At 54.0% G+C, this 21947-nt stretch overlaps 10 protein-coding genes across 10 annotated transcripts; 3 read left to right on the top strand and 7 right to left on the bottom strand.

Moving 5' to 3' along the window:
• Window positions 1–322: 322 nt before the first annotated feature.
• Window positions 323–2084, bottom strand: E0L32_006325 (uncharacterized protein; the record flags this gene model as incomplete). The annotated part of the gene is made up of 3 exons (XM_031140945.1): window positions 323–1792; window positions 1860–1914; window positions 1972–2084. 3 exons carry the CDS (start codon window positions 2082–2084, stop codon window positions 323–325), a joined length of 1638 nt encoding a protein of 545 aa, XP_030995063.1.
• Window positions 2085–2613: 529 nt separating this feature from the next.
• E0L32_006324 (uncharacterized protein) lies at window positions 2614–5368 on the top strand (the record flags this gene model as incomplete). The annotated part of the gene is made up of 3 exons (XM_031140944.1): window positions 2614–2618; window positions 2684–5054; window positions 5108–5368. The coding sequence occupies 3 exons, from the start codon at window positions 2614–2616 to the stop codon at window positions 5366–5368; spliced, it is 2637 nt and encodes an 878-aa protein (XP_030995062.1).
• A 278-nt stretch (window positions 5369–5646) lies between these two features.
• Window positions 5647–7497, bottom strand: E0L32_006323 (uncharacterized protein; the record flags this gene model as incomplete). The annotated part of the gene is made up of 2 exons (XM_031140943.1): window positions 5647–6768; window positions 6865–7497. 2 exons carry the CDS (start codon window positions 7495–7497, stop codon window positions 5647–5649), a joined length of 1755 nt encoding a protein of 584 aa, XP_030995061.1.
• A 195-nt stretch (window positions 7498–7692) lies between these two features.
• E0L32_006322 (uncharacterized protein) lies at window positions 7693–8324 on the top strand (the record flags this gene model as incomplete). The annotated part of the gene is made up of 2 exons (XM_031140942.1): window positions 7693–7697; window positions 7808–8324. The coding sequence occupies 2 exons, from the start codon at window positions 7693–7695 to the stop codon at window positions 8322–8324; spliced, it is 522 nt and encodes a 173-aa protein (XP_030995060.1).
• An 18-nt stretch (window positions 8325–8342) lies between these two features.
• On the bottom strand, window positions 8343–10872 carry E0L32_006321 (uncharacterized protein; the record flags this gene model as incomplete). The annotated part of the gene is made up of 3 exons (XM_031140941.1): window positions 8343–10456; window positions 10530–10601; window positions 10656–10872. 3 exons carry the CDS (start codon window positions 10870–10872, stop codon window positions 8343–8345), a joined length of 2403 nt encoding a protein of 800 aa, XP_030995059.1.
• A 582-nt stretch (window positions 10873–11454) lies between these two features.
• Window positions 11455–12885, bottom strand: E0L32_006320 (uncharacterized protein; the record flags this gene model as incomplete). The annotated part of the gene is made up of 2 exons (XM_031140940.1): window positions 11455–12459; window positions 12523–12885. 2 exons carry the CDS (start codon window positions 12883–12885, stop codon window positions 11455–11457), a joined length of 1368 nt encoding a protein of 455 aa, XP_030995058.1.
• A 1244-nt stretch (window positions 12886–14129) lies between these two features.
• E0L32_006319 (uncharacterized protein) lies at window positions 14130–16013 on the bottom strand (the record flags this gene model as incomplete). The annotated part of the gene is made up of 4 exons (XM_031140939.1): window positions 14130–14453; window positions 14515–14576; window positions 14622–14854; window positions 14923–16013. The coding sequence occupies 4 exons, from the start codon at window positions 16011–16013 to the stop codon at window positions 14130–14132; spliced, it is 1710 nt and encodes a 569-aa protein (XP_030995057.1).
• A 401-nt stretch (window positions 16014–16414) lies between these two features.
• E0L32_006318 (uncharacterized protein) lies at window positions 16415–17771 on the bottom strand (the record flags this gene model as incomplete). Its single annotated transcript, XM_031140938.1, has 2 exons — window positions 16415–16886; window positions 16954–17771. The coding sequence occupies 2 exons, from the start codon at window positions 17769–17771 to the stop codon at window positions 16415–16417; spliced, it is 1290 nt and encodes a 429-aa protein (XP_030995056.1).
• A 2008-nt stretch (window positions 17772–19779) lies between these two features.
• E0L32_006317 (uncharacterized protein) lies at window positions 19780–20268 on the top strand (the record flags this gene model as incomplete). Its single annotated transcript, XM_031140937.1, has 1 exon — window positions 19780–20268. The coding sequence occupies one exon, from the start codon at window positions 19780–19782 to the stop codon at window positions 20266–20268; it is 489 nt and encodes a 162-aa protein (XP_030995055.1).
• Window positions 20269–20586: 318 nt separating this feature from the next.
• On the bottom strand, window positions 20587–21474 carry E0L32_006316 (uncharacterized protein; the record flags this gene model as incomplete). The annotated part of the gene is made up of 1 exon (XM_031140936.1): window positions 20587–21474. One exon carries the CDS (start codon window positions 21472–21474, stop codon window positions 20587–20589), a length of 888 nt encoding a protein of 295 aa, XP_030995054.1.
• Window positions 21475–21947: the final 473 nt, after the last annotated feature.

Raw genomic sequence — 21947 nt, 5'->3', positions numbered from 1 at the left:
CCTATGGTTGGTTCAACGGATTCAAGAGGCTTCTTCTTTCGATGCTTCCGACGGAGACAATTCGTTATCCTAAGCACTGGGTTGAAATTTTCAGATTAAAATTGTCACTCCTATAATGACAGATTCTCATGAAACGCCTAGCCGTTGTCCTGATATCTCCATGTCCTAGCCATAGCAAAATAGATAATACACACTGCCTTCGAGCCAGGCAAGCCCAGACAATTTTTTGTCATTTCTTTTCGTCTGGTCGCATCACATCTCATCTCTCATCGCCACGACCACCGCCATCAACAAAACATTATCCATTCACCCTCTCACAAATTTAATACCCGCTCTGCTCCCTTCTGTTATCGTCCCCGCCCTTGGACGCCGCCTCCCCGGCCTCGCGGATGGCCTCCGAGTCGCCGCGGAGCTTGGCAAAGTACTCCTTGACGTCCTCGGCCGAGATGGCCCGCCCGCTCTCGGCGAACTGCTGGAAGAAGGGCTTGAGCTGCTCCTTGAGGTGGTTGTACGCCATGACGCCCTCGATCGCGCGCACGCGGTCCACGTTGCGCAGCGCGCTCTCGCCCCGCTCGAGCAGGGACCCGCTGCCGTGCGTCGAGGCGGCGTCGCCGTTGCCCCCTCCGTCCTCGGAGACGGGCGGCTCGTACGTCTCCTCTTCCTCCAGGAGCTGCGGGTGCGGCGCCAGGAGGGGGAAGCACGACGGGCAGCGGCAGAGGGCGTCGCGGAACGTCGGGGTCATGAAGAGGGAGACCGTGCCGATTGGGGCGGCGGGGAGGGAGTCGAGCTTACAGACGGGCTTGGTGTCGGCTGTGGACTCCGCGTCAGCATCGGTCGACGAGGCCGGAGCGTCCGCGGCTGCTGCTGCTGCTGCTGGTGCTGGTGCGCCGTCCTGACTCTCGCCCTTGACTCTCTTGGAGTCTTGGGATTCTGTGTCCTCGTCATCTACCTTGCGTTTCTTTGACAACGTTTCCTCGACGGCGGGCTGCTGCTCCTTGGTACCTCCGTCTTTGAAATAGACCGGAGGTAGAAATCCTGAGGTTCCAGCATAGCGCTTGATCCACGGGTTCGCCTCAACGCACTTATAGCATAGGAAGGCCTCGAAATCGTCCTCGCCCGGGAATCCCGGTGGCATGGGCGGGTCGTCATCCTCCTCTTCCTCCTGGGTCTTTTTGGCCTGTTCGGCTCCCTCCGTCTGTGCTGGCTTGGGCGGCTGCTCCTCTGCATCCTCTGAGATGGTAGGCAGGCTCTTGTCGCCAGCCTGGCCGTCGGCAGTAACCTTTGCAGCCTTCTCTTCCTTCTTGGGCTTCTCCATGCTCTCCCACCACTTCGGGCCCATCCCCACCACACACCCGGGATGCCACCAGTCCTCGCCACATCCTCCCGTCTCGGCAGTCCCTAGGCCCAGGCACTGAAACATCGTACCCTTCTGCTCGAAGGGGTCGTAGTCGCACTCGCACCCGCAGAAGCGGTTCCGGAAGTTCTGGTTGTACCTGTTGTTGTCGTCGCGCGGCTCCGAGTGCACGCCGCCCTTGGTGTTGGTCTCGGGGTTGATGCGCAGGCTGCAGGGGCTCGCGGCGGGGAACCGCGTGGTGCCGCAGTCGCAGGTGAAGTTCCTCTTGTTGAAGATCTCGACTAGTGTGTGCTCGCCGTGGCACTGGACGGAGCACGAGTAGCAGACGCCGGCCGCGTCGTAGGGGTCCGAGGGGCTCGCCGGCGGCGGCTTGCAGGTCAGGCAGGCGAAGACACTTTGCCGAAGGGGGCCGAGGGGCCTGGTACAGTTTTCTATGCTCTGGAGGATAGAGGTGTCAGTGGCGCGTCGGCGCGGGCGGGCGCGCAGTATGGCAGATGTGACATACGTATGGCAGAGCCTCACGGGCATCAGCTTCGAGCTGCATCTGGTCGCGGATGAAGCTGTACTCCTGTCAGCATTGAGCTGAAGCTAGAACATCAAATTTGGTCGTCGCATACTCTGCTGCAGTCTGCGAATCGTCCGAGTGCTGCGACGAGCTCCCGCGACGAGTGGTCGATGCGGCTTTCTCCTCCCCGTTCGTCGCGCCATGTTGACCTGTGGGCGAGGCCATCGTGATTGGCCGGGTAGGTTGATGTCGTAGAGCTCGTCTCCGTACTTATGATACACTCCGTCAGATGAATTGAAAGGGTACTGGTGGTCAACTGTAGATGAAGTGAGGGTGAAGGAGCTCTGATAGAATCGCGTCAACAATCGAGATCAAGCTGGAGTGCTATCCTGGATAGGCTATGATGGGTGTATTAGTGACCAAATACAGCTTGGACAGGCCTGGCACCACCCGGAGCGCCCACTAGTGGGGAAAAGCCCGGGCCACTAACGCAAGCACTTTAACGCGCTGTCCCGAGCAGGTTTAGCGCCACTTAAACCAGACGCGTCTGGACGCGAAATTTGGAAACGAGACGCGAAAGCGCCACAATTTCCCTGGATCCCTTTGATCACCCCTCGCCTCCTCTCTGTCCCATATGCCACCGCCCGAAATTCCTGTCTAAAGACATCGACAAACATCCCATTCATCGGCTGCTGTCTGTTTCTCTGCAAATTGATAGATACTGAAGCAATAGTTCCGTGGAGAGATCGCAACCATGAGGTGTGTACAATTGCTCCGTTGACAACCCATACCTTACTCCGACGACTGACTGATACCTCCAACAGTTCCCCTCTTCGTCCAAACATGGACTCGGCCAACCGCGGTGCTCCTGCGAGGGCCAGCCGCAAGCGGTCTCGCGGCGCCATCGATGATGCCACGTCCTCAGTCGGTGCCGCTTCCAGCCCGCCCGGAATTGCCTCCTCCCCGCCGGCTTTCGACATTGCCCACGGCCGGGATGACGACGATGATATTGAGGAGGACATCGAGATCCAAGACGACATTGATGAGCTTGACGAGATGGCCGAGGATGATGTTGATCTGTTCCGCGAAGGATTCGAGCGCGACTACAGGGAGAAGGACGAGAACGACGTCTACGAAGGCATCGACATCGATGACGAGGGAGATTATGACGCCATGGATGCCTCCGAGAGGCGTCGTCTCGAAGCACAGCTCAACCGCAGAGATCGCGAGGTTGCGCGCAGACAACGGATTCCCCAGGCCTTCCTCCCTGGCGAGGACGACGAGGGCGACATCGACCTGACGGCTCAGCCCCGTCGTCGCCGCCACCACTACGATGAAGACCCTGATGAAGACATGGATGCCGACATCATGGACGAGGAGCTGTCTCTGGAGGCACTGCAAGATGTCAAGGCCTCGAGCTTGACCGACTGGGTCTCTCAGCCTGCCGTCCAGCGCACCATCAAGCGCGAGTTCAAGGCCTTCCTGACCGAGTACACCGACGAGAGCGGCTCCTCAGTCTACGGGAACCGCATCCGCACGCTCGGTGAGATCAACGCAGAGTCTCTCGAGGTGTCCTACGATCATCTCTCATCTTCAAAGGCCATCCTTGCTTACTTCCTTGCCAATGCACCGTCCGAGATGCTCAAGCTTTTCGACGATGTTGCCATGGACGTCGTGCTGCTGCATTACCCCGACTACGAGAGAATTCACTCGGAGATCCACGTGCGCATCTTTGATTTGCCCGTCCATTACACCCTCCGCCAGCTCCGACAGTCCCATCTCAACTGCCTCGTCCGTGTCAGCGGTGTCGTCACTCGTCGAACCGGCGTCTTCCCCCAGCTCAAGTATGTCAAGTTTGACTGCACCAAGTGCGGTGTCACGCTCGGCCCCTTCCAGCAAGAGTCCAACGTCGAGGTCAAGATCACCTACTGCCAAAACTGCCAATCTCGCGGTCCCTTCACCCTCAACTCGGGGAAGACGGTGTACCGCAACTACCAGAAGCTCACCCTGCAAGAATCTCCCGGCACCGTCCCTGCTGGTCGTCTGCCTCGGCAGCGAGAAGTCGTTCTCCTGTGGGATCTGATCGACAGGGCCAAGCCAGGTGAGGAGATCGAAGTCACTGGCATCTACAGGAACAACTACGACGCCCAACTCAACAACCGCAACGGCTTCCCGGTCTTTGCCACCATCCTGGAGGCGAACAATGTCGTCAAGTCCCACGATCAGCTTGCTGGCTTCAGGCTGACCGAGGAGGACGAGCACGAGATCCGCAAGCTTGCCCGCGACCCGCAGATTGTCGACAAGATTGTCAACGCGATCGCGCCTAGCATCTACGGCCACACCGACGTCAAGACTGCCGTCGCCCTGTCCCTCTTTGGCGGTGTCGCCAAGACCACCAAGGGCGCGCATCACGTCCGTGGTGACATCAACGTCCTGCTCCTCGGTGACCCAGGTACCGCCAAGTCTCAGGTGCTCAAGTACGTCGAGAAGACGGCTCACCGTGCCGTCTTTGCCACCGGCCAGGGTGCCAGTGCTGTCGGTCTGACGGCTAGTGTCCGTCGTGACCCGCTCACCAGCGAGTGGACACTTGAAGGCGGTGCCCTCGTGCTCGCCGATAAAGGCACCTGCCTGATCGACGAGTTCGACAAGATGAACGACCAGGACCGAACATCTATCCACGAGGCCATGGAGCAGCAGACCATCTCCATCTCCAAAGCCGGTATCGTCACCACACTTCAGGCGCGTTGCGGTATCGTCGCCGCCGCCAACCCCATTGGAGGCCGCTACAATTCGACCATTCCCTTCTCTGCCAATGTCGAGCTGACTGAGCCTATCCTGTCTCGTTTCGATATCCTTTGCGTTGTCCGGGATACTGTCGACCCCTCCGAGGATGAACGACTAGCCCGCTTCATCGTCGGCTCTCACAGCCGCAGCCACCCTTCTTCAACCGCTACGCAAAACGCGGAGGAGTCGATGGAGGTCGAGGCCGAGTCGCAGCGCGCAGAAACTCAGGCGTCATCAACGTCGGCCAAGACCAAGGAGGGAGAGATCCCGCAAGAGCTGCTGCGCAAGTACATCCTGTACGCCCGCGAGCGCTGCACGCCCAAGCTCTACAACATGGACAAGGATAAGGTCGCGCGCCTGTTCGCCGACATGCGTCGCGAGTCCCTCGCCACTGGAGCGTATCCCATCACCGTAAGACAATCCACCATATCTCCATCTATGATTTCGAGCAGTTGTTGACACAGTCCCCCCCTCAGGTCCGTCACTTGGAAGCCATCATCCGCATCTCGGAGGCCTTCTGCAAGATGCGCCTGTCCGAGTACTGCTCCGCCCAGGACATTGACCGCGCCATCGCCGTCACCATCGACAGCTTCGTCGGCAGCCAGAAGGTCAGCTGCAAGAAGGCGCTGGCCCGCGCGTTCGCCAAGTATACGCTGGCGAGGCCCGGTCAGGGTGCCGGCCGCAAGGTTGGCGCCGCCAGGGGTGCCGCCGCTGTGGCTGCGTAGAGCACAAAGAAATTGGGTGGGCTTGTAGCTTGGGACTAGCAATGACGGGTGTTGAAGGCGTTCTTAGGTATTGGATGGGTGTCGTTTCTGATTTGTATCGGGGTATGCACAAATCTTTGAGATACTTTGGGATGGGGCATTTAATGTGTTGCTGGTATGGGTTGCAAGAGGTGAAGGAGGGCCTCCTTTTGTAGACGAGTTATTTGATGAATGATACAACCTTGAGAGCAGTATTTAACAATTGACTGTAGAGTGTGGTACTGCCGCATCTGCCCCTACTATATAATGGTAAATGTCTCTGCTGGACTCGTTCCCTTCTGCCAATCATCAACAGCCTCGCCCTTCATTAGGGAGTGGACATAACACTCGCCAACAAACCGGTAGTTTGATCCATCCGGGCGCAGTATAATAGGAGTCGCTGCTCCAAACAGTACGCACAGAACATCACCAACCTCCATGAAACATGGTCCAAGACCAATCTCCAACAAGGCTTTAGTAAAGAACACCCTCCGTCCCCCAGCAGCATCCAGATGGTGCCGAAAAAGGCTGGTCTCGTCCGCAACATCTGGACGCGGAACGGGGAGGATATTGAGATATGCCTTCTCAATATCTGCCCTTTTTTTGCGGTTCTCTTCCAGATCTGCCTGAGCCAGTGAAATGTCATAGACATTCCACAGGTATGCCCAAAAGTGGCTTAGGGGCTGGTCTGCTATCTGTACCTCGTTATCAAGGTTCCAGTTCGCAGACAGTGTTATCATCACAGTCCGAGCCAGTTCCTCGACCGAGGTACACCGAGCGCCCAGGATCTGATTTGCGATCTTCCACACCTCTAGCAGATCGGAATCGATTCCGTAGGTGTGAATGCCTGACGCTGGTCCATAGATTAAGTTTAGAGCGTCTATCCGAAGTCCCTGCAAAGTTAGGATATCACCTGATCCAAGATGATGGATGTCAAGCGGGACATCACCGGAAGCCTTGTCACTAAGCTCTGTGACGCAATTCAGGCCTTTTGAATCACTGCCCCAAGTAAAGTACGACAGCCGTTCCCAGCGCGCGCCTCCAGCAAAATCGACGACCCAAGATGGAAACTGATCCCAGTTGGGAACATACCGTATCATCGTAAGGATAGTGAGCTTCCCCGAAGATGCTATTATGTGCCGAGTCACATCACGAAAGACGTCTCGAACCGGCCTGCCGTAATCTGCTCGAAATACTGCTGGCAGTGCGTGAGACTCCTGTGCTTCGCCGGTCAAGGCAACGAGAGAGTAGATACGGTCGCGCGGGTCCGAAGCCTTGAACCGGATCGCCTTGTTGAGTAGAGTTGCCGTATCCCACGGTAATCCCACGTGGATTAGCTCGTTGAACAGTTTCAGTGACCTCAGAGTCGGTAAGATGTTTTTCTTAAAAGACAACGGGGTCAGGCCATTACACATAGTGTCAAGCTAGCTGGCCGAGTATCGAGTGGCTTCCCAGGATATCTCATGCGTTCCACAAACTACTCGAGGGCTGGTCCTAGAGAGAGCGGCCTCTTGAATAACCCAGCTTCGGACGAACCATGGACGGATGAGCACGCGTCTAAGAGCCTCCCAAGAGATATCTGCGGGGCGCGGGAGACCTATCGACCGGTACTCGTCCATTGTATACCGGCGACGCTTCCGGCCGCCGTTGGGGCTGAGATCTTGCTTGTAGAGCTGGGATAGTCTATCCATGAGCTGTGCGCCAGCTGCAAGGTTGGGAATGTCGCCCCCAAGCCAAATAATTGTCCCCGCGGATATCTTGTATATATCTCTCATCATGTCGACCTGCGTACCTCGCTCTTGGTCGTCGCTCTGGTTGATGCAGACCTGGTCGATCCACAGCCATTCCACGTCCCCGCGGTCGAGCACGGCCAGGCTCCGTAGAGCTTCTTCCAGCACGAATGTGATCACCATTTCCTTCCCATTGCATTTTATCGGCGAGTCTCTCGTCATAGTCTCCCAGCAATAGCTGAGAGCGTTGTACTCGGGCGCCTCGGAGAGCGGGAACGTCGCGAGTTCGCAATCGGGAGTCGTGCCCGGTGACTTCGACGTTAGACGAAGAAGGCGGAAGGATCCAGGCGGCAAGGGAACATAGCTGTAGGGGAGCGCCATCTTTTGACGTCAACTTTGGCTCACTGTATGAGAGGTCGTTCTGCTTATGGTGGCCTCACGCACAAACGAGTGAGGGGTTTTGCATTGGGCACCAGTGGCTTATGTTTATGTCACATATCATGTGATGTGCAGGTTTCTCATTTCTTCAGCTACAGGAGCTATCTCGATAACACTGATCGCGACGGTTGCACATTCATGAGGTCATTCGCCCGTTCACACTGTCACGGGGGAAAATCGGACTGCTGCTGCCAGGCGACGATAAATGGGAGGACACATACGATGCCAATATCTGGCTCAACTTCAAGCACAGTCTTGTGATTGGAACAAGCGCTACAAACCGCGGCGAGTTCGAGATCTTCAAAGATGCATCCAGGTCAGAGCATCTCGACGCCAACAACAACCTGACAGTACACGACGGCGAGCCAACCGACGGACCTAAAGCCAAGCCTGGACTATGGCGCAAGCACAATGTGCACAACTGGGCTTCGGTTTTCAGCGGCGCCTTCAAGGGCGAGATGAACACGTTGACCAAGATCGGCGAGGAGATGGGCAAAGACGGTGCGCGTCTATTTACCGACGCAGTAGACGAACTCCTCCAGTCCCTCGGCGGCACTGTCATTCTGCCGGTCGGAGACGTCTTCATGTTCAAGGGTCTCAATGCCGATGAAAGTCACAATGTGTTTATAACCATTACGTACGATACGCCCACGGGGGCTGATCTGAGCAAGAGGGAAAACGAGCCAATGTCAAACAGCGGGCAGGCTCTGTCGAAGCCGCAGTGGTTCTTCATGTCAATGATAATTCCATGTCCCACACAGGCTGTATAATCATGCGTCAAGTGAGCGTCAAAGAAGTACAAACCGGCGCGGGTTCAAAGCCGTGGAACTAGGTGTCGTCCACTCTGCTACCGCCTCTCCAGCCATGTAGCCAGGCACATAGCACTCGCCCACAAACTGATATCTCCCACCTCGGCAAGGCCGCAGAACGTATGGGACCGGGCCTCCTAGAATCACACAGACCACGTCACCAGATGCCAGGCATTCAGGGCCCAGGCCCATCTGACATCCCGTGGCGGCGAACAATTTCCTTCCGCGGCATACACTCTCCACAGCCTGATCGTATTGCTTTACATCTCCGGCTGCGATCTGGTTTCCTTGCGACGGAGAATACTGCTGTATCCAGCTTTCAAATGACGCCTGGTGCTTGCTTAAAGCATCCTGTTGCCTGAGGATGGCACCATACCAGTCCTGGCCAGCGGTAAGTGTGAGGCTGAGCCTTGACCGAACATATTTGTTGTCTGGAAAGTGCTGGGCTGTCCAGGTCGCTAGCGCCTGGCGATGATCGGATGTGTAGTTGGCGGGTACCCTAGCCGCTTTTGACAGTATCGGAGGGAGGACCGGCTTTGATGCTATGATTGTTCCGAGAACAAAGCCCTCCAATGTCAGGCTGCGCCCATCGAGCCTCCAAGAGACTTCCAGTAATGGCTTGCCAGACCACCCTGCGGAAGCGTCAAATTTCATACCCTTCCTGTGAGATGACCCGATACTCCGGATGGGCTCAACATGCCATTGGGGGATCCACGTCGGAAAGTTGGGAATGGACTTGTCCGTATGTCGGACAGCAGACAAGATTTCCAGAGGTATCTCATGAGTAGTCGTAACCCAGTGGAAGACGCGCGTGTATAGCCCTTCAAGTAAGAGACGGTAGTCGGGAGTGACAAACTTGCGTCCGGGGCCCGTCTGTTGGCTTGGGATGCCGAGCGTGGCATAGACGCGATCAAGGGGCATTGTGACGTCAAAGTTCCTCGTCAGACGGAGGAGGTCTAAGAACGATAAGGAGTCGGTACGGAACCCGGCAGAAGGTAGCCGGTACATGAGATACGCATTCATGAATCCAGTCTTGGCCCTCCGCGATAACATTGCCGAAGTGAACATCTTCCACAAGCTCGCGTTGTTCCTAATCAGAGTGGTGGCAAGTCCGAGTAGAGTCCAAGACAGCAGCTGGCCGTTCCACTGGACAACCGCAGTGCGAGCTGAAACCACTTCCTGGACCATCCATAGGCGGGTCCAGTAGCAATTCTTGAAAATCTCTGCTATTCTTCCCATTTTGAAGCTGCTGATGACACCATCGTAGATGCTTTCGGGGGACACATGGCCATTGTAAATGGCAACTTCACTCTTCTGAAAGGTCAACCAGGCAGATGTGAGATCCTGGACAACCGAAAAGCAGTCCTGCACATGATCATTTTCCCCTTTGAGATAGATGATCACCCTCGATGCCCGTGTGTAGATCCGCTGCATCATTGACACTTGCTGTTTGCGCTCGGAATAGTCCGCCTGGTTGATGCATAGAGCGTCTGCCCAGAGTATCCTGTCTCTGTGGCGATGTCTCAGATCAAGAAGCATGGAATGGAGACTGCGGCTGATGTAGACCATTCTACCGGACAGCAGCATTGCCTTTCGCGGTTTAGGAGGGCCCCATCGATATGATATCGCTTCGTAGTGTGATTTGGCATCGTTTAAGTTCAATGCCTCCAGGCTGCCGGAAAGAGTGCTATCTCCTCCTCCAGGATGAAGTATGAAGACCCGAATAAATGAAGGACCGGGCAAGGATGTGTATCTGGGTGATGGGGATACTCTCGCTGGGACGCAAGCGCAGCAGCATTCGAAACACCAAATCAACTCTTCTTGCGGCTCCTGGTTATTCTGACGCGTGATGGTGCCGTAGTTGAGGTTCATGTGTTGTACTTGTACGAGAGGTTGGTGGTAGAGTGACATGTCTCTTTTGACCCGTCGTTCAAGAAACTGTATTTTCTGCTCGGCAATTTCCTCTGTCGTCGATCGCAAACCCAACTTTTGTGTCGTCACTGTACCATCTTCACATGTTGCTCCGATAGCTGGCGGAGAGGTTGATAAATCGTCCTCGTGATGACTCTCGGCGGGTTCTTGAAGGGCCATGACTGGATGTGTATCTAAGCCCCAAGGCATATCAGCGTTTTCTTGTATGCGTGAACTAGGAGCGTTGCCTCTCACTGGCACCTCGAATACCTCCACCGTAGCTGTGTACGCTATCGGAGCCCAGATCAACACCGCCATAGAGCCGTCCTGGACATTATTAATGTTTGCCGGGAATTTCGAATCATCTTCAAGAGCACTTACTATCACTGCCACCGTCGGCCCCATCTTGAAAGACGCAGGTTCCAATTTCACCCATTTCGGAATCAGCGGGGACCAGTCCGTCGATGTCATTGTACTGAGATTCCTGCTCCCCAGTGATTCCGCTGGTTTCTTCATCATCGTCAGATGACGAGTCGGAATCCGAGTAGCTGAGCGAGCTATCGTCGCTGTCGCTGTCGCTATCGTCAGACGACGACATGGCGATTATTTAGCTTCGAAATTGTTCGCGACCTTATTTTCTATTCGTGAGGTCACAAAGAGACAGTCTACGCTTCACAGACCTGTTCGTGCTTTTTCAGGGGTAGGAAAAAGTTCAGTTTCGCTTGCCATGAGAGGGGAAATCAGGCATCAATTTGGTGGCGTCGGAGTGGCTTGCATGAAGCTGGCTGTTTCTGGTCTAGCGACAGACTCATGGCCCCGTGCTGGCGAGCAGCTGAGGCAATGCTTTCTCAGTCACAGAAGAATAATGCACATCAGTGGCATTGATGGCTTTTTAGCATGGCCATGTAGTGCTAGGGTATTCTTCTCCTTGCCACAGTACAACAGGTAAACTTGATATTCAGTTTTAGGCTCGGCTTGAGGTCGAATTCGATTTCCAACAGTCTTTTCATAATAAGTCCCTATGTGACGCGAAGCTCGTGGTTCTGTAAAGAACGACAATGTACACCCTACCAATATATCTGTACTTCTCTCCTCCTTCGGCTATCAGTACCATCAAGCTACACATTGCCAGAAGTGGCCCGTTCCCAAAAGGTCATTCCCAGAACGGCATTCTGCCCTTTCAGCTTTGCTCTCTAAACAACCACTTCTCGAATTGTGCTGTAGTCAGAGCCTTCGGTATATCTTCTCTCGTCGTCTTCCACTTCATAGAATACAATCCAAAGCTAAAATGGTCCGGTGGCCTTAATGCAAGGGAATGTGCACGTTGCGTCGAGGGGCTATCTTCACCCTCGCAGATGACCCTCGCTTCATACGCTCTCTCTGCAAATACACTTGCCCGAGCCTGGTCGCCGTGCGCGATACTGATTTGGAAAGCATCGTAATAAAACCTGGCAATGGACGCCCCAGCATATCCGTTGAATTCATCTTTCAAGGCTTGAAGCAACAAACGGCAGTCCTCTAGACTCTTTTCCGGGCTAGTTGCCATGCGGTCTAAGTCGCCAATACTGTTATCAAGGTCCTGGATCAATAGACGGCGGGTATCACTAGCTTGGAGCTCGGAAGGCGGAAGCGTGCATCCGCTACAGTTGCAATGGAAACCGAACGCTTTCTTTAAAAAGTCCTGCCGAACAGTAGATGGGCCACCTCGATCATACGATATGGTGACCTCTTCGCCAATTTTGATCGGTCGGATCGCGTGGGTGGTTTCGTGTTCTGCAGCTGCATTCCAGTTGTTGTGCGAATTTGGGAGGCAGCTATGATTTATGAAGCACGACATGGGGTAGACTCCGCCCACAGACGACCCAGGCCCGCACGGCAGAGCGTTTGTCTTGAAAATACCACGGAACGGATACTTTCCTGGGTGGTTGTTGTGGAGGGATAAGAACTGTCGTTGCTCCACTTTAGACAGCGCTTTGAGCTTTCCAGCGAGGACTCGGTCCAACGCATCGGGTGGCATGGGTCCAGCTGTGAGAATCGGCTTCTCACAAAGGATCCGAGTGCCTTGAGGTATGTTGGATAGGGCGATGAGGCCTTTCCCCTTGCCCGGGATGTCCTTGATTTCGAAAAGGGGTAGGCCAAGTTCTTTCCTAGGATCGGTGCTATCGTGGATCTCGGCCTCGTCTGTCTGTCGAGAGGATTTAGATATCTCTAAGAACGAAGGAAGACTATACAGTACTGTATGACAAACCTGCTCATAGGATCTGAGTGACTCGTGGACTTCGTGCCAATCATAGTGACCAGATTGGTAGGCGCTCTCATCCCAGACTCGGACGCGGGAGCCGAAATGGGCTCTTGCAATACTAGTAACACGATCGATATAGCTTCCGATATTCCAAGTAATCTTTGAGCTGAAACGGAGGAACTTGTGGCCCTCAAAAGGGAGCATGGGGTGTTCTCCCACTTTGAAAAGAAAGTAGTTCGGTTTGATCTCGACCTGGTCGTCATCTTTGTAACATTCTTTGATGAAGTTGATGAAGCGGTCCCAGTTGTGTCTATCGACGATCCCGTTGGATAGACGAGGAACCATGTCGAAGCCAACGTCGACGCCCATGGCTATATTTTGCGATTAGAACGAATACAAAATTGCGGTAGTGCGATACCTAGTGTATCGTAGAGTAGTCTCGACTGGTTGTTCCCGTCTTCGTGTAGACACAAAGTCTTGTGCCCAACGATCGTCGGTTGGGCATTGGGATTTTGGTTGTACGATGACATAATCATTCATGCCATGTACCGCCACATGATCCTACTAAAACAAGCCACAGAACCAAGTACTACCCAAAACAGTGAACCTGAGCACCGGTCCCGGGTGAGGTTTCGTACTCAAATTCATTTTGGGTGCATAGCTTCTGGTTAGTAGCAGAACAAGTGGGCATGGTTTTTTCCCGATTCAACTGACAATGGGATGCCAGTAGTTCTAGCATGGTTCTGCGGGCTGTTTCCTACAGTTGCGCTAATCTCGAACAGCCGGACGGTGATCCTGGATCTCGCTGTACTGCTACAGAGGAACCCACTGTGCAGTTATATCGACTATCTGCCACAGCCGCTTATTATTATAGTTACATAGTTTCTATGCCAAACTGCCCATGCGGTGTGATAGCTCTATAGGTCCTCAGGCGTATTCTGTACAGTGTATCAAAACACAGCCCGCAGCTTCCAGCCAACGGCGCTGGCCTTTGCGGCCAGCAGAAGTGACAGGCGTCTTGGGTGTGTCGGTCAACTGTCCGTTGTGTCAAGCAGGGACCATGCACCCCGGCCCGACCGCCTACAGGTCCGCCGTGATGCAGCTATCCACCACTGCGATTTCTATCCTCTGCCGATCGCGGCATTGCAAGCTTCGATCCCTTCCCATGCGGAGAGGCACCCTAACCTCCAATTGTCTCTTGCGCCAGACCTGGCGACGGTGACTGACATCAAGCCCCACGTTGACTATGAAACGATGGTATTTGCTAGCTGATGATGGAAGGCTCTTGTGCTACAAGGCTGAAAATCTTGAAAGGGCTATAGGGAAGTGTGTACAACATTGGTGGTGATGGAGATATCAAGGGAAAGTAGTCAATATTGCCTGAGCCTTACACTTGTTTGATCAATCTGATGCGGATAATTAATTATTGCAAACACTACCCCGACTTGTCATGTAAGATCAAACACAGTAGATAATTCGGAATACGGCCGCTCTCCCGCAGACGAGCAACTCATGACGATAGCCTAGTCTTGCCAGGCAGTTGATGACGCCAACGAGGGTGAGCGCCTGCAAGAGAGGGTTTCTTCATGTAAAGATACTGTTGATATTATCCTTTAGCATATTATCAGCTTTTCGAATTCACGGCCTTCGAAATATTTGTCCTCTTCGTCGAGCATACTGTCCAGCTGCATGCCATCCATATGCTCCACGTAACAGTCGCCGCTAATCAAGCGGAACATGTTATTAGGCGCTGGACGAAGGATGCATGCTTGAGTGCCACCTTTGATGGTGTAAACAAGGTCGGACATGACTGCTTGCTCGGGGGCAATCCCGACAAATTCGTCTCCAATCACCACTACTCTGCAATGATCCAGTGACTGGTACATCGCTGTCCAGTTTTCGTAGTCCATACATGACTCCTCTTTATCGAAGACTAACTGGAGAAGACGATTAATCTTGTGTCAACGCGCCTCCACAGAAGGAAGAGAATTTACTCACGAAGCAGCGGGTCAAGAACTTAGTCCAACGGAAAGGCGACCAATACTGAGCAACTGATCGCGCTGGGTTAACTTTTAGTCAAATTGACAAAGCGTGTTGTGCCATACCTGCTAGGAATCCAGCTGGAAATGGGAGTCGGGGCGTGCAAATAGTGCTGTCCTTGCTGTCTTGGTCATCGAGTATGGGTCCGAGATGTTCGATAATATTGTACAATCGCCGTTTCGCATCGTCGTAGTTGCCGAGTGAAACAGTATCCCCCAGTTCCGTGATCGGTCCAAGCAGTCGGCCTTGTAGCTCCAGAGTGCGGAAAACGCTCGTACTCGGTGGCAGGGTACTGTCCCTGTCGTTGGTCAGTCGTGGTGTCAGTGCAAGTGTTTGGCGTCTCTCCTCGATTATGGACTCGATTACCATTGTGGCCACCCCACGGATGAAGGACAGAGGTCAGAGCTATCGTAAAAGGGGAAAAGGCCGCGCAAGGGATAATACCGAGACCAATCAGGTGCCCAGGATGGCATAGTCCGATTGTGCGGATGCCGAATAGCAGATAAGACGCGCGATCCGAGACACTGCAGAAGTTTCTCTGCGACCTTCTGGTAAAGGTCCTCGACGGGCATTGAGTAGTCGATGAAAGGATCCAGTTGATCTCGGCCTTGGCCAAGAAAGGCTTTCAAGGCCAGCACCTTGTCTCTCGGATCAGTGGCTAAGCTCGGCTGGGTGTTGGCCAGAAGCTTGAATAGCCTGTCCCATGGACTTGTGTAAGCTGGCCCATAGACAAAAACACTGAATGGCAGTTCATCCCTTGTGATTTTAGTGCCTGTATATCCAAGAGTGAAATCCTGAAACGTGTCCCATGGCGCGGCGCGCGGTCCACACATCACCCATGGACGTTCACTTGCGTACACTTCTTGTAGTACCCAGACTCTCTGGAACCAAGGTCGCCTTAGAAGAGCTTCGAGCGCCAGCGCCAACTCTGAGTTTGGTCTCGGCCGTGCCCTGTGAACCACATGGCCTCCCGACAAGGCCTTAAAATTTCGGGGAAGCGGTGCAGCCTCGATCAGCTCGTTGAAGACGATCTCACTTTCTGTTGTTTCTTCGCCAAGATAGACCATGGTACGGGAAGCTCTGAAAAAGATGTCGAACATCATTCGGACTTGAGCTGATCGTTCAGATAGGTCGTCCTGGTTGATGCATATGGCATCAACCCACATCGTACGGGCCTTATCAGGGGTACGGAGGCTCCTCAGCGCATTAAAGCAATTCATCGTAACCATGATTGACGCACAAGAAGCCGCTGTAACAGTGATTGACACTCTATCTGCTGCATCTCCCCACGTGTAGGAGAGTGCTTCATATTCCGGCTCATCTTCGGACAGTCTTCGGAGCAATAGAGTGCATTCAATCGGTGCATCTGGGTCCGGGCTTGGAGCAATCTCAACCACGCGAATGGTATCATCACTTCCTAAGGGGAAATACTTGTACGAGCCGAGGGAGGTTGTCATTGGTTGTTAATCGCCCAGGCGACTAGTTGATGGCAGTGTGGTTGGCAAGTCCGGTGAAGAACTCAAAATGCTCGCAAGCGCCTTCGCCTTCTGCTGAGGGGTTATCAACACTGAAGGATCTGGTGCGTAGGCACATGTGCATGCTGCCTGCTGCCTAACTGCCACATCACATGATCGCAGCTTTCGACGGAGCTCGACTTTATTGGTGCATCGCATTCGGCGGGGCTGGTCTTGCAAAGCTGAAACTGGTATCCTACTTTGGCGACAATGAACTATAACTATAACCTTTTAGCTTGGAATGGGATTCCCTTCGTGTGCCGGCATGGGTAGTTGAGATATCTTTCTTCACTCTTACTTGGACCCCCGTCCTGTCTACTGTTTGGTTTCATCGCCCTGGACAGCTACAATTCGTTTAATGCGCAAGCTAGGCAGAGACAATGCATGCCATGAGGAGGCTTCCATTGGATAACCTCTTCACCATCAACCAACACGTAGGGCTCGTGATCCCACTCTTTGACACGGAGCGACTCGCAGGTCCAGATATTGTCCTGGTTCTTTTGTGCCTTTTCCCAGAGCTGCTTCATGGTATACTGGTCCTCCCATCTTGCGCCATAGAACCAGCCATAGACCGCCTTGATGCTGACCTTGACACGGCCGGCATACCCGTCCTCATCGGCTTCCGCGTCGGGGCTAGGAGGCTCCCAGTCCGGATCAACAGCCCAGACATACAGTGGTGGCAGTTCATGAGCGTTGTACAATTTGTTGCCAAGCTCTGAGGGGATGCAATCCGACGAGAACACAATAAAAGTGTTCAGCAGGATGTCAGCTACAATGCTACCTTCGCTCTCTGCTTCGCGCCACGCTTGGAAGTGCCTGTTTAGGGTGGTAAGCTTCCGATCTCGATAATTGCTACATCAAAAAGGGTCACTGGTGTACTAACCTTCTCATTGCCGCCCAGTCCGTCTCGTATGCTTCGTCAAACTTGGCCCAGTATTCGCGGACTTTCCTATTAAGCGTATGGCCTTCAAAAATTCGGCTGTTCCCACACTTATATCCTCTGACCCCCTCGCCCCGGCGATCACCTCGAAACATTTCAGTGAACAGTTTCCAGACTCTTTCCGTCGCCGGGCCGAACTTGTCCGCTATCTCCTTCGTGCGGTACAGTGCAAAGCCGTAATAGTTGCCATCTCGGATTTCGAATAGCCAATATGGCGGTAGCGGCTTCACCTGGTCCCATAAGAACTTCTCATCCATGCTGTTTGAAGGCAGCCGCCCAGCACTTTCGAGTTCGCGTTGCAGAGCGGCCAGCATGATGCGGGCGTTGCGCCGGCCCCTCTTCTGCCAGATGTAGCGGACGTTCTCGCGCGCGCGCTCCTCGACCGTCTGGTCTCCTTCGGCGCGAAGCTGTGCTTCGTACATGGAGTCCAGGTCCTCGCCGTCAAGAGGCTTCCGGCAGTCACAGATGAACAGCTTGCATGCCGGGATGGTCAGTTTCCAAGGGTCGCCACCCGCAGTAGACTCCAGCTGCAATTTCGAATTCCAGCGGCCATCAGTTACTTTGGCGATGAAATCATTCGAGTCACCACTGTATGGAAAGTCGCCTAGAACAATTCGTCTCTCGCCCACGTGGAGGGATTCTGGGTCGTTCAGAGCTCTTTCGATCAAGTTGCCACCATTGTCGATCCAATTTTGGAACTGTTCTTCTTCAAAAGCCCGGGCTGCTTGTCTGCGTTCGCTGACTGGAAGGCGATGACTCATCGTGATACGCTGGCCCGTTGTGTTGTGATTTAAGACGACGATCGTGGGCGGATGGGGAACAAAGAATCTGGATCCGAGCCGATTGAATTGGGATTTGGAGGCGGCAACAACGGCATGGGCGTGTGTGCTAAAAGAAAACCCGAACCAAGTCCTTCCAGGCTATGCCAAGCGCTGTGGGGCTTGAGATACTTAGACATGAAATGGCCAAACCGTGATGATAGCTTCCAAGTGCATCGAATGGGCTCCACGCCCGGATGTTACTTGCCAACCAGCATCCTCTTCACGCATTCGGGCAACCAGATTGCAATCTGAGCTCAAAGCGATGTGCTAACAAGACTAGGGTCTCCTTTGTCCTTGTCCAGTCCTACCTGTGATCGGAGAAGGATTGACATTGTCTGTTCTTGCATGGAACGGAGCATGGTACCCTCTTGTAGTAAGATGTGTACCGCAGCGCATGAGCATGGTCTCACGACCAAACCATAGGATTGAACTCTTCTAAAAGGCTTCCAAACAATTGGTAGCATCATCCAATTTGTTAAGGCCAAGTCATTGTCTCAAATCGATACAGTTGTCAGGCGGGCTGGACAATATAATGTATCCGGTACTCAATGGTAAGCCACAGGAAAATTCTCTTTTGGTCCAACAAAATTCGTACCTCTCTGAGTCTGCTTGCTCTTTGAGACCACAGAGTCATGGATTGGGAGCAAGCCCTCTTAGACTCGTCATGTTGAGATATGCGTCTCTTCAGGTCCTCAATATTTGACGATGGCCACGCCATCTTTGCCCATCCTCGGCCCTCTGGATCACGGCAGCATTTGATTCCACAACTTGCCTATTGTACCATAGCACTACAACATTTGGTGCTTGCCACGGCTACTTGTGGGGTCGAGACTGGGGTATCATGTAATTGGCCGAGACCAGAGCTGTTGCCGTTTTGAGTCAGCGACTCCCTGCAACCTTCCCAGGCTGAGATGGTGTCATTGTGTGGACAAAAGCTGGGGGCTGGTGATTGTAGTTTTGGGGATATTTAGAAGCGAGCATAGATCGAGATCACGATCACGATCTCGGGGAGGTTGTAGGAGCCATGTGGGACTGCCATTGACCCCCTCAACTGACTGATTGCCAAGCGAATGGGCTGCAGTCTGCAGGATCCTATCTATCCTTCTCGTGTTTTAATCTCTCACTGAGGGCAAACGCCGTCAGATCTCTATCACATAGTGTTACTGACATTTGAAGAGACGGTTCTCTCTTTTCTTCAAGAGACTCTCTTCGTCAACCAAAGAAGTCTTGGACCCCAAGAGTATTTGCTATCAAGATACCGAGTAATTTTCGAGCCCATCTTGTTTGGACGCTCTGCGACAGAGTATGAGGGAGACCTTGGGGACCATAGCCTCAGGTACATAACGGTGTCGATTCATCTGATCCTTGTATGATCCGGAGTCGCGGCCAGACGAACCTCGAACCCTGGCTAAAATCCTACACTCGAACGCCGATCGTCAATATTGGAAGATGACTATGGATGAGCCACGCTGGCGAAGGCAATCCTTCCTAATAACCTTAACCTTCCCAAGGTCACGCCTTTACGTTGCATCGTGCTTCAAAGTTACTAGCGCTAGTGACACTCCCTTGAGCCAACCGTGAAGTGATTGGAGACTGGGACGCGACCTGACTTGAACCTTGGAGTGGCGAGGCCGGGTGTTTTCAACACGAAAATCCCCCATCAAAGTCATCTGAAATCCTTTAGAGGCTAGCTCAGAGTCCAGAAGGATCAATCCATCCGGCCAGACAACAAATACTGTTGTCCGATCCTGGTATGGCAACAGTCGTACGGTGTGACGCTTGAACCGTAGGACAGGATCGTGTGCATGGCAAACATGATGTGCACACAACAAGTATATAAAGTAGCGCATCGACGCCAGTCCTCGGCTCTCCCTCCAGGTATTCATCCATCCCATCCTCATCGCCTCTTCTCTTTCTCTCGATCAACTCAAATCTCAACCATTCCAACATGAAGCTGACCACCGCTCTCGCTACCGTGGCAGCCCTCCTCCCGCTCGACGCCGTCGCCGACTTCGACCTGTACGAGTCGCACATCGGCTTCGTCGCCGGCGGCGGCAACGGCGAGGTGAACCCCTACATAGACGAGATCCTCGTCGCGCAGCCGTACATCAGCTACGACGCGGCCATCTGCAAGGCGCCCTTCTGGAGCCAGCTGCGCGCCGGCTCGCCCTACTGCGACGTCAAGATCAAGTTCAACAACGGCTGCGCCGTGCTGCGCAACTGCGGCGGCGGCGGCGAGCCGCACAAGCTCAAGACGGGCGACAAGTTTGCCGACCTCGAGGACTGCGGCGGCGGCAACCGCGGCACGTGCTACGCCTGGCACGACGTGGCCAGCACGCACACCTGCGCCTGGCAGGAGGCCGGCCGAATGTCGTACAGCCGCGTCGCCTGCAAGACGCCCAACTTTAACGGCGCCGAGGCCCTCGGGGAGTGGTAGTTTATGGGGGGAATAGATTGGGAATTCTTCAGGGATATGGCAGGATGAATGGTTATATTCTAGCACATGGTTTGAGACAGCTATTGGCCTTGTCTCGTGGATGCCTAAGGAGTTGGAATCCGTAGTTCTCTGTTGGCAGGGTTTAGTTGTTCGTAATGGTGCCAGAGGCCTGTTATTAGAACAGCCATCGCCATAGTACACAAAAGGGACGATTAAGCCACTCAATCGATCACGATACATTGTTGGTGGTGTGACGTCCAAAAGATGTTCAACTCTATGGTTGACCCACCTATTGCATAACTGATAGATGATAGATACTTAGTTCTCAAGCAAGAAAGGCAAGAGAACTTCCAGCAGCCCTTCCGGATCTTCTTCCGGGATGAAATGACCACACTCGAGGCCCACCCCGGTCACATTCTCGGCATATTTCTGCCACGTCTCAAGAGGCCCCTCGGTCTTGACAGCCGGCGCTCCTTCGACGAGGAACCCCGTCGCGCCCCAGACAGCCAACAGGGGTGTCTTGATCTTCCGCCCCGCCCGCAGCTCCTCCTCGTCGTACTTCCTGTCGAGGAAGGCCCCGGCGCGGTAGTCCTCGCACGTGCTGTGGATCCTCGCGTCGTCGCAGTACGCCTTGCGGTACGCGTCCATGGCGGCCGCGCCGAACGCGTCGAGGTTTTTGTCCTTGGTCCAGGCGGACAGCGAGTGCTCCACGAACCGCCTCCCGCCGTCCGCGCCCTTGATCATGTCCTCCGGGAACGGGGCGGGCTGCGCCAGGAAGAGCCAGTGGTAGGCTTTCAGCGCCGAGCCCGTGTTGCCGAAGCTCTCGAACATGGCCGCCGTCGGTATGATGTCGAGCACGACCGCTTTCGTGAGCACCTCGGGGTGGTCAAAGGCAAGGCGGTACGTGACCCTCGCACCGCGGTCATGGCCCATGACAGAGAACTTGCTGTATCCCAGCTTTGCCATGACGGCGATGCAGTCCTCGGCCATCAGCCGCTTGGAGTAGCCCGAGCCGTTGGTGCTTGGGACGATGCTTGATTGGCCGTAGCCGCGGAGGTCTATCAGTACAACGCTGAAATGCGGAAGTAGAGCTGGTATGATGGGGTGCCATTCGACGTGAGTCTGCGGGTAGCCGTGGATCAGGAGTAGTGGTGGCTTATCGGCGTCGGTTTTGGCCCGAACAAAGATGGAGCCGCCGGCGGGCATCTCGACATATTGGTGGGTGAAATTAGGAAACAGTTCGATCTCCATAATGGCAAAATCCTTGAAGCGATGTTTATCGTCGTCAGTCTGAATGGCAATGAGGTTAGGACTGCTTATCAAAGCGAGAGGTCTGGAAGAACCCAAGCGCAAGCCTTCGCTCTGACGTTTAATAAGCTGGATTGCATCATGCCTCTGGCGCCCTCTCCGGCCGAGGTTAGCGGAGATACGAACTAGAGTTAAGGTGTGCGGGGAAGCACCACGCCAATCCGGCACGGTCCGGTGCTGGTGGGATCAATGCCCGTGCCGGGGGACAACAGCCCGTCTTGCATGTTCAGCTTTTGTTCTCATTCAACGTGCGGTGGGACGCCAGTCGATCATAGATGAGCGGGAGTTGAACTGAAGATTATACATTAAGCATAAGACATACCAAGTCAGTACAGATGGGCTGTTTCAATTCCTATAGATGCTGCCATACT

The sequence above is a fragment of the Thyridium curvatum genome (assembly GCF_004353045.1).
Source record: "Thyridium curvatum strain D216 chromosome Unknown NODE_35_length_383278_cov_80.659980, whole genome shotgun sequence".
NCBI classification, from domain to species: Eukaryota; Fungi; Ascomycota; class Sordariomycetes; order Thyridiales; family Thyridiaceae; genus Thyridium; species Thyridium curvatum.
The sequence above is the reverse complement of the archived record's forward strand: the minus strand, read 5'-3'. Positions and strand labels throughout refer to the sequence as shown.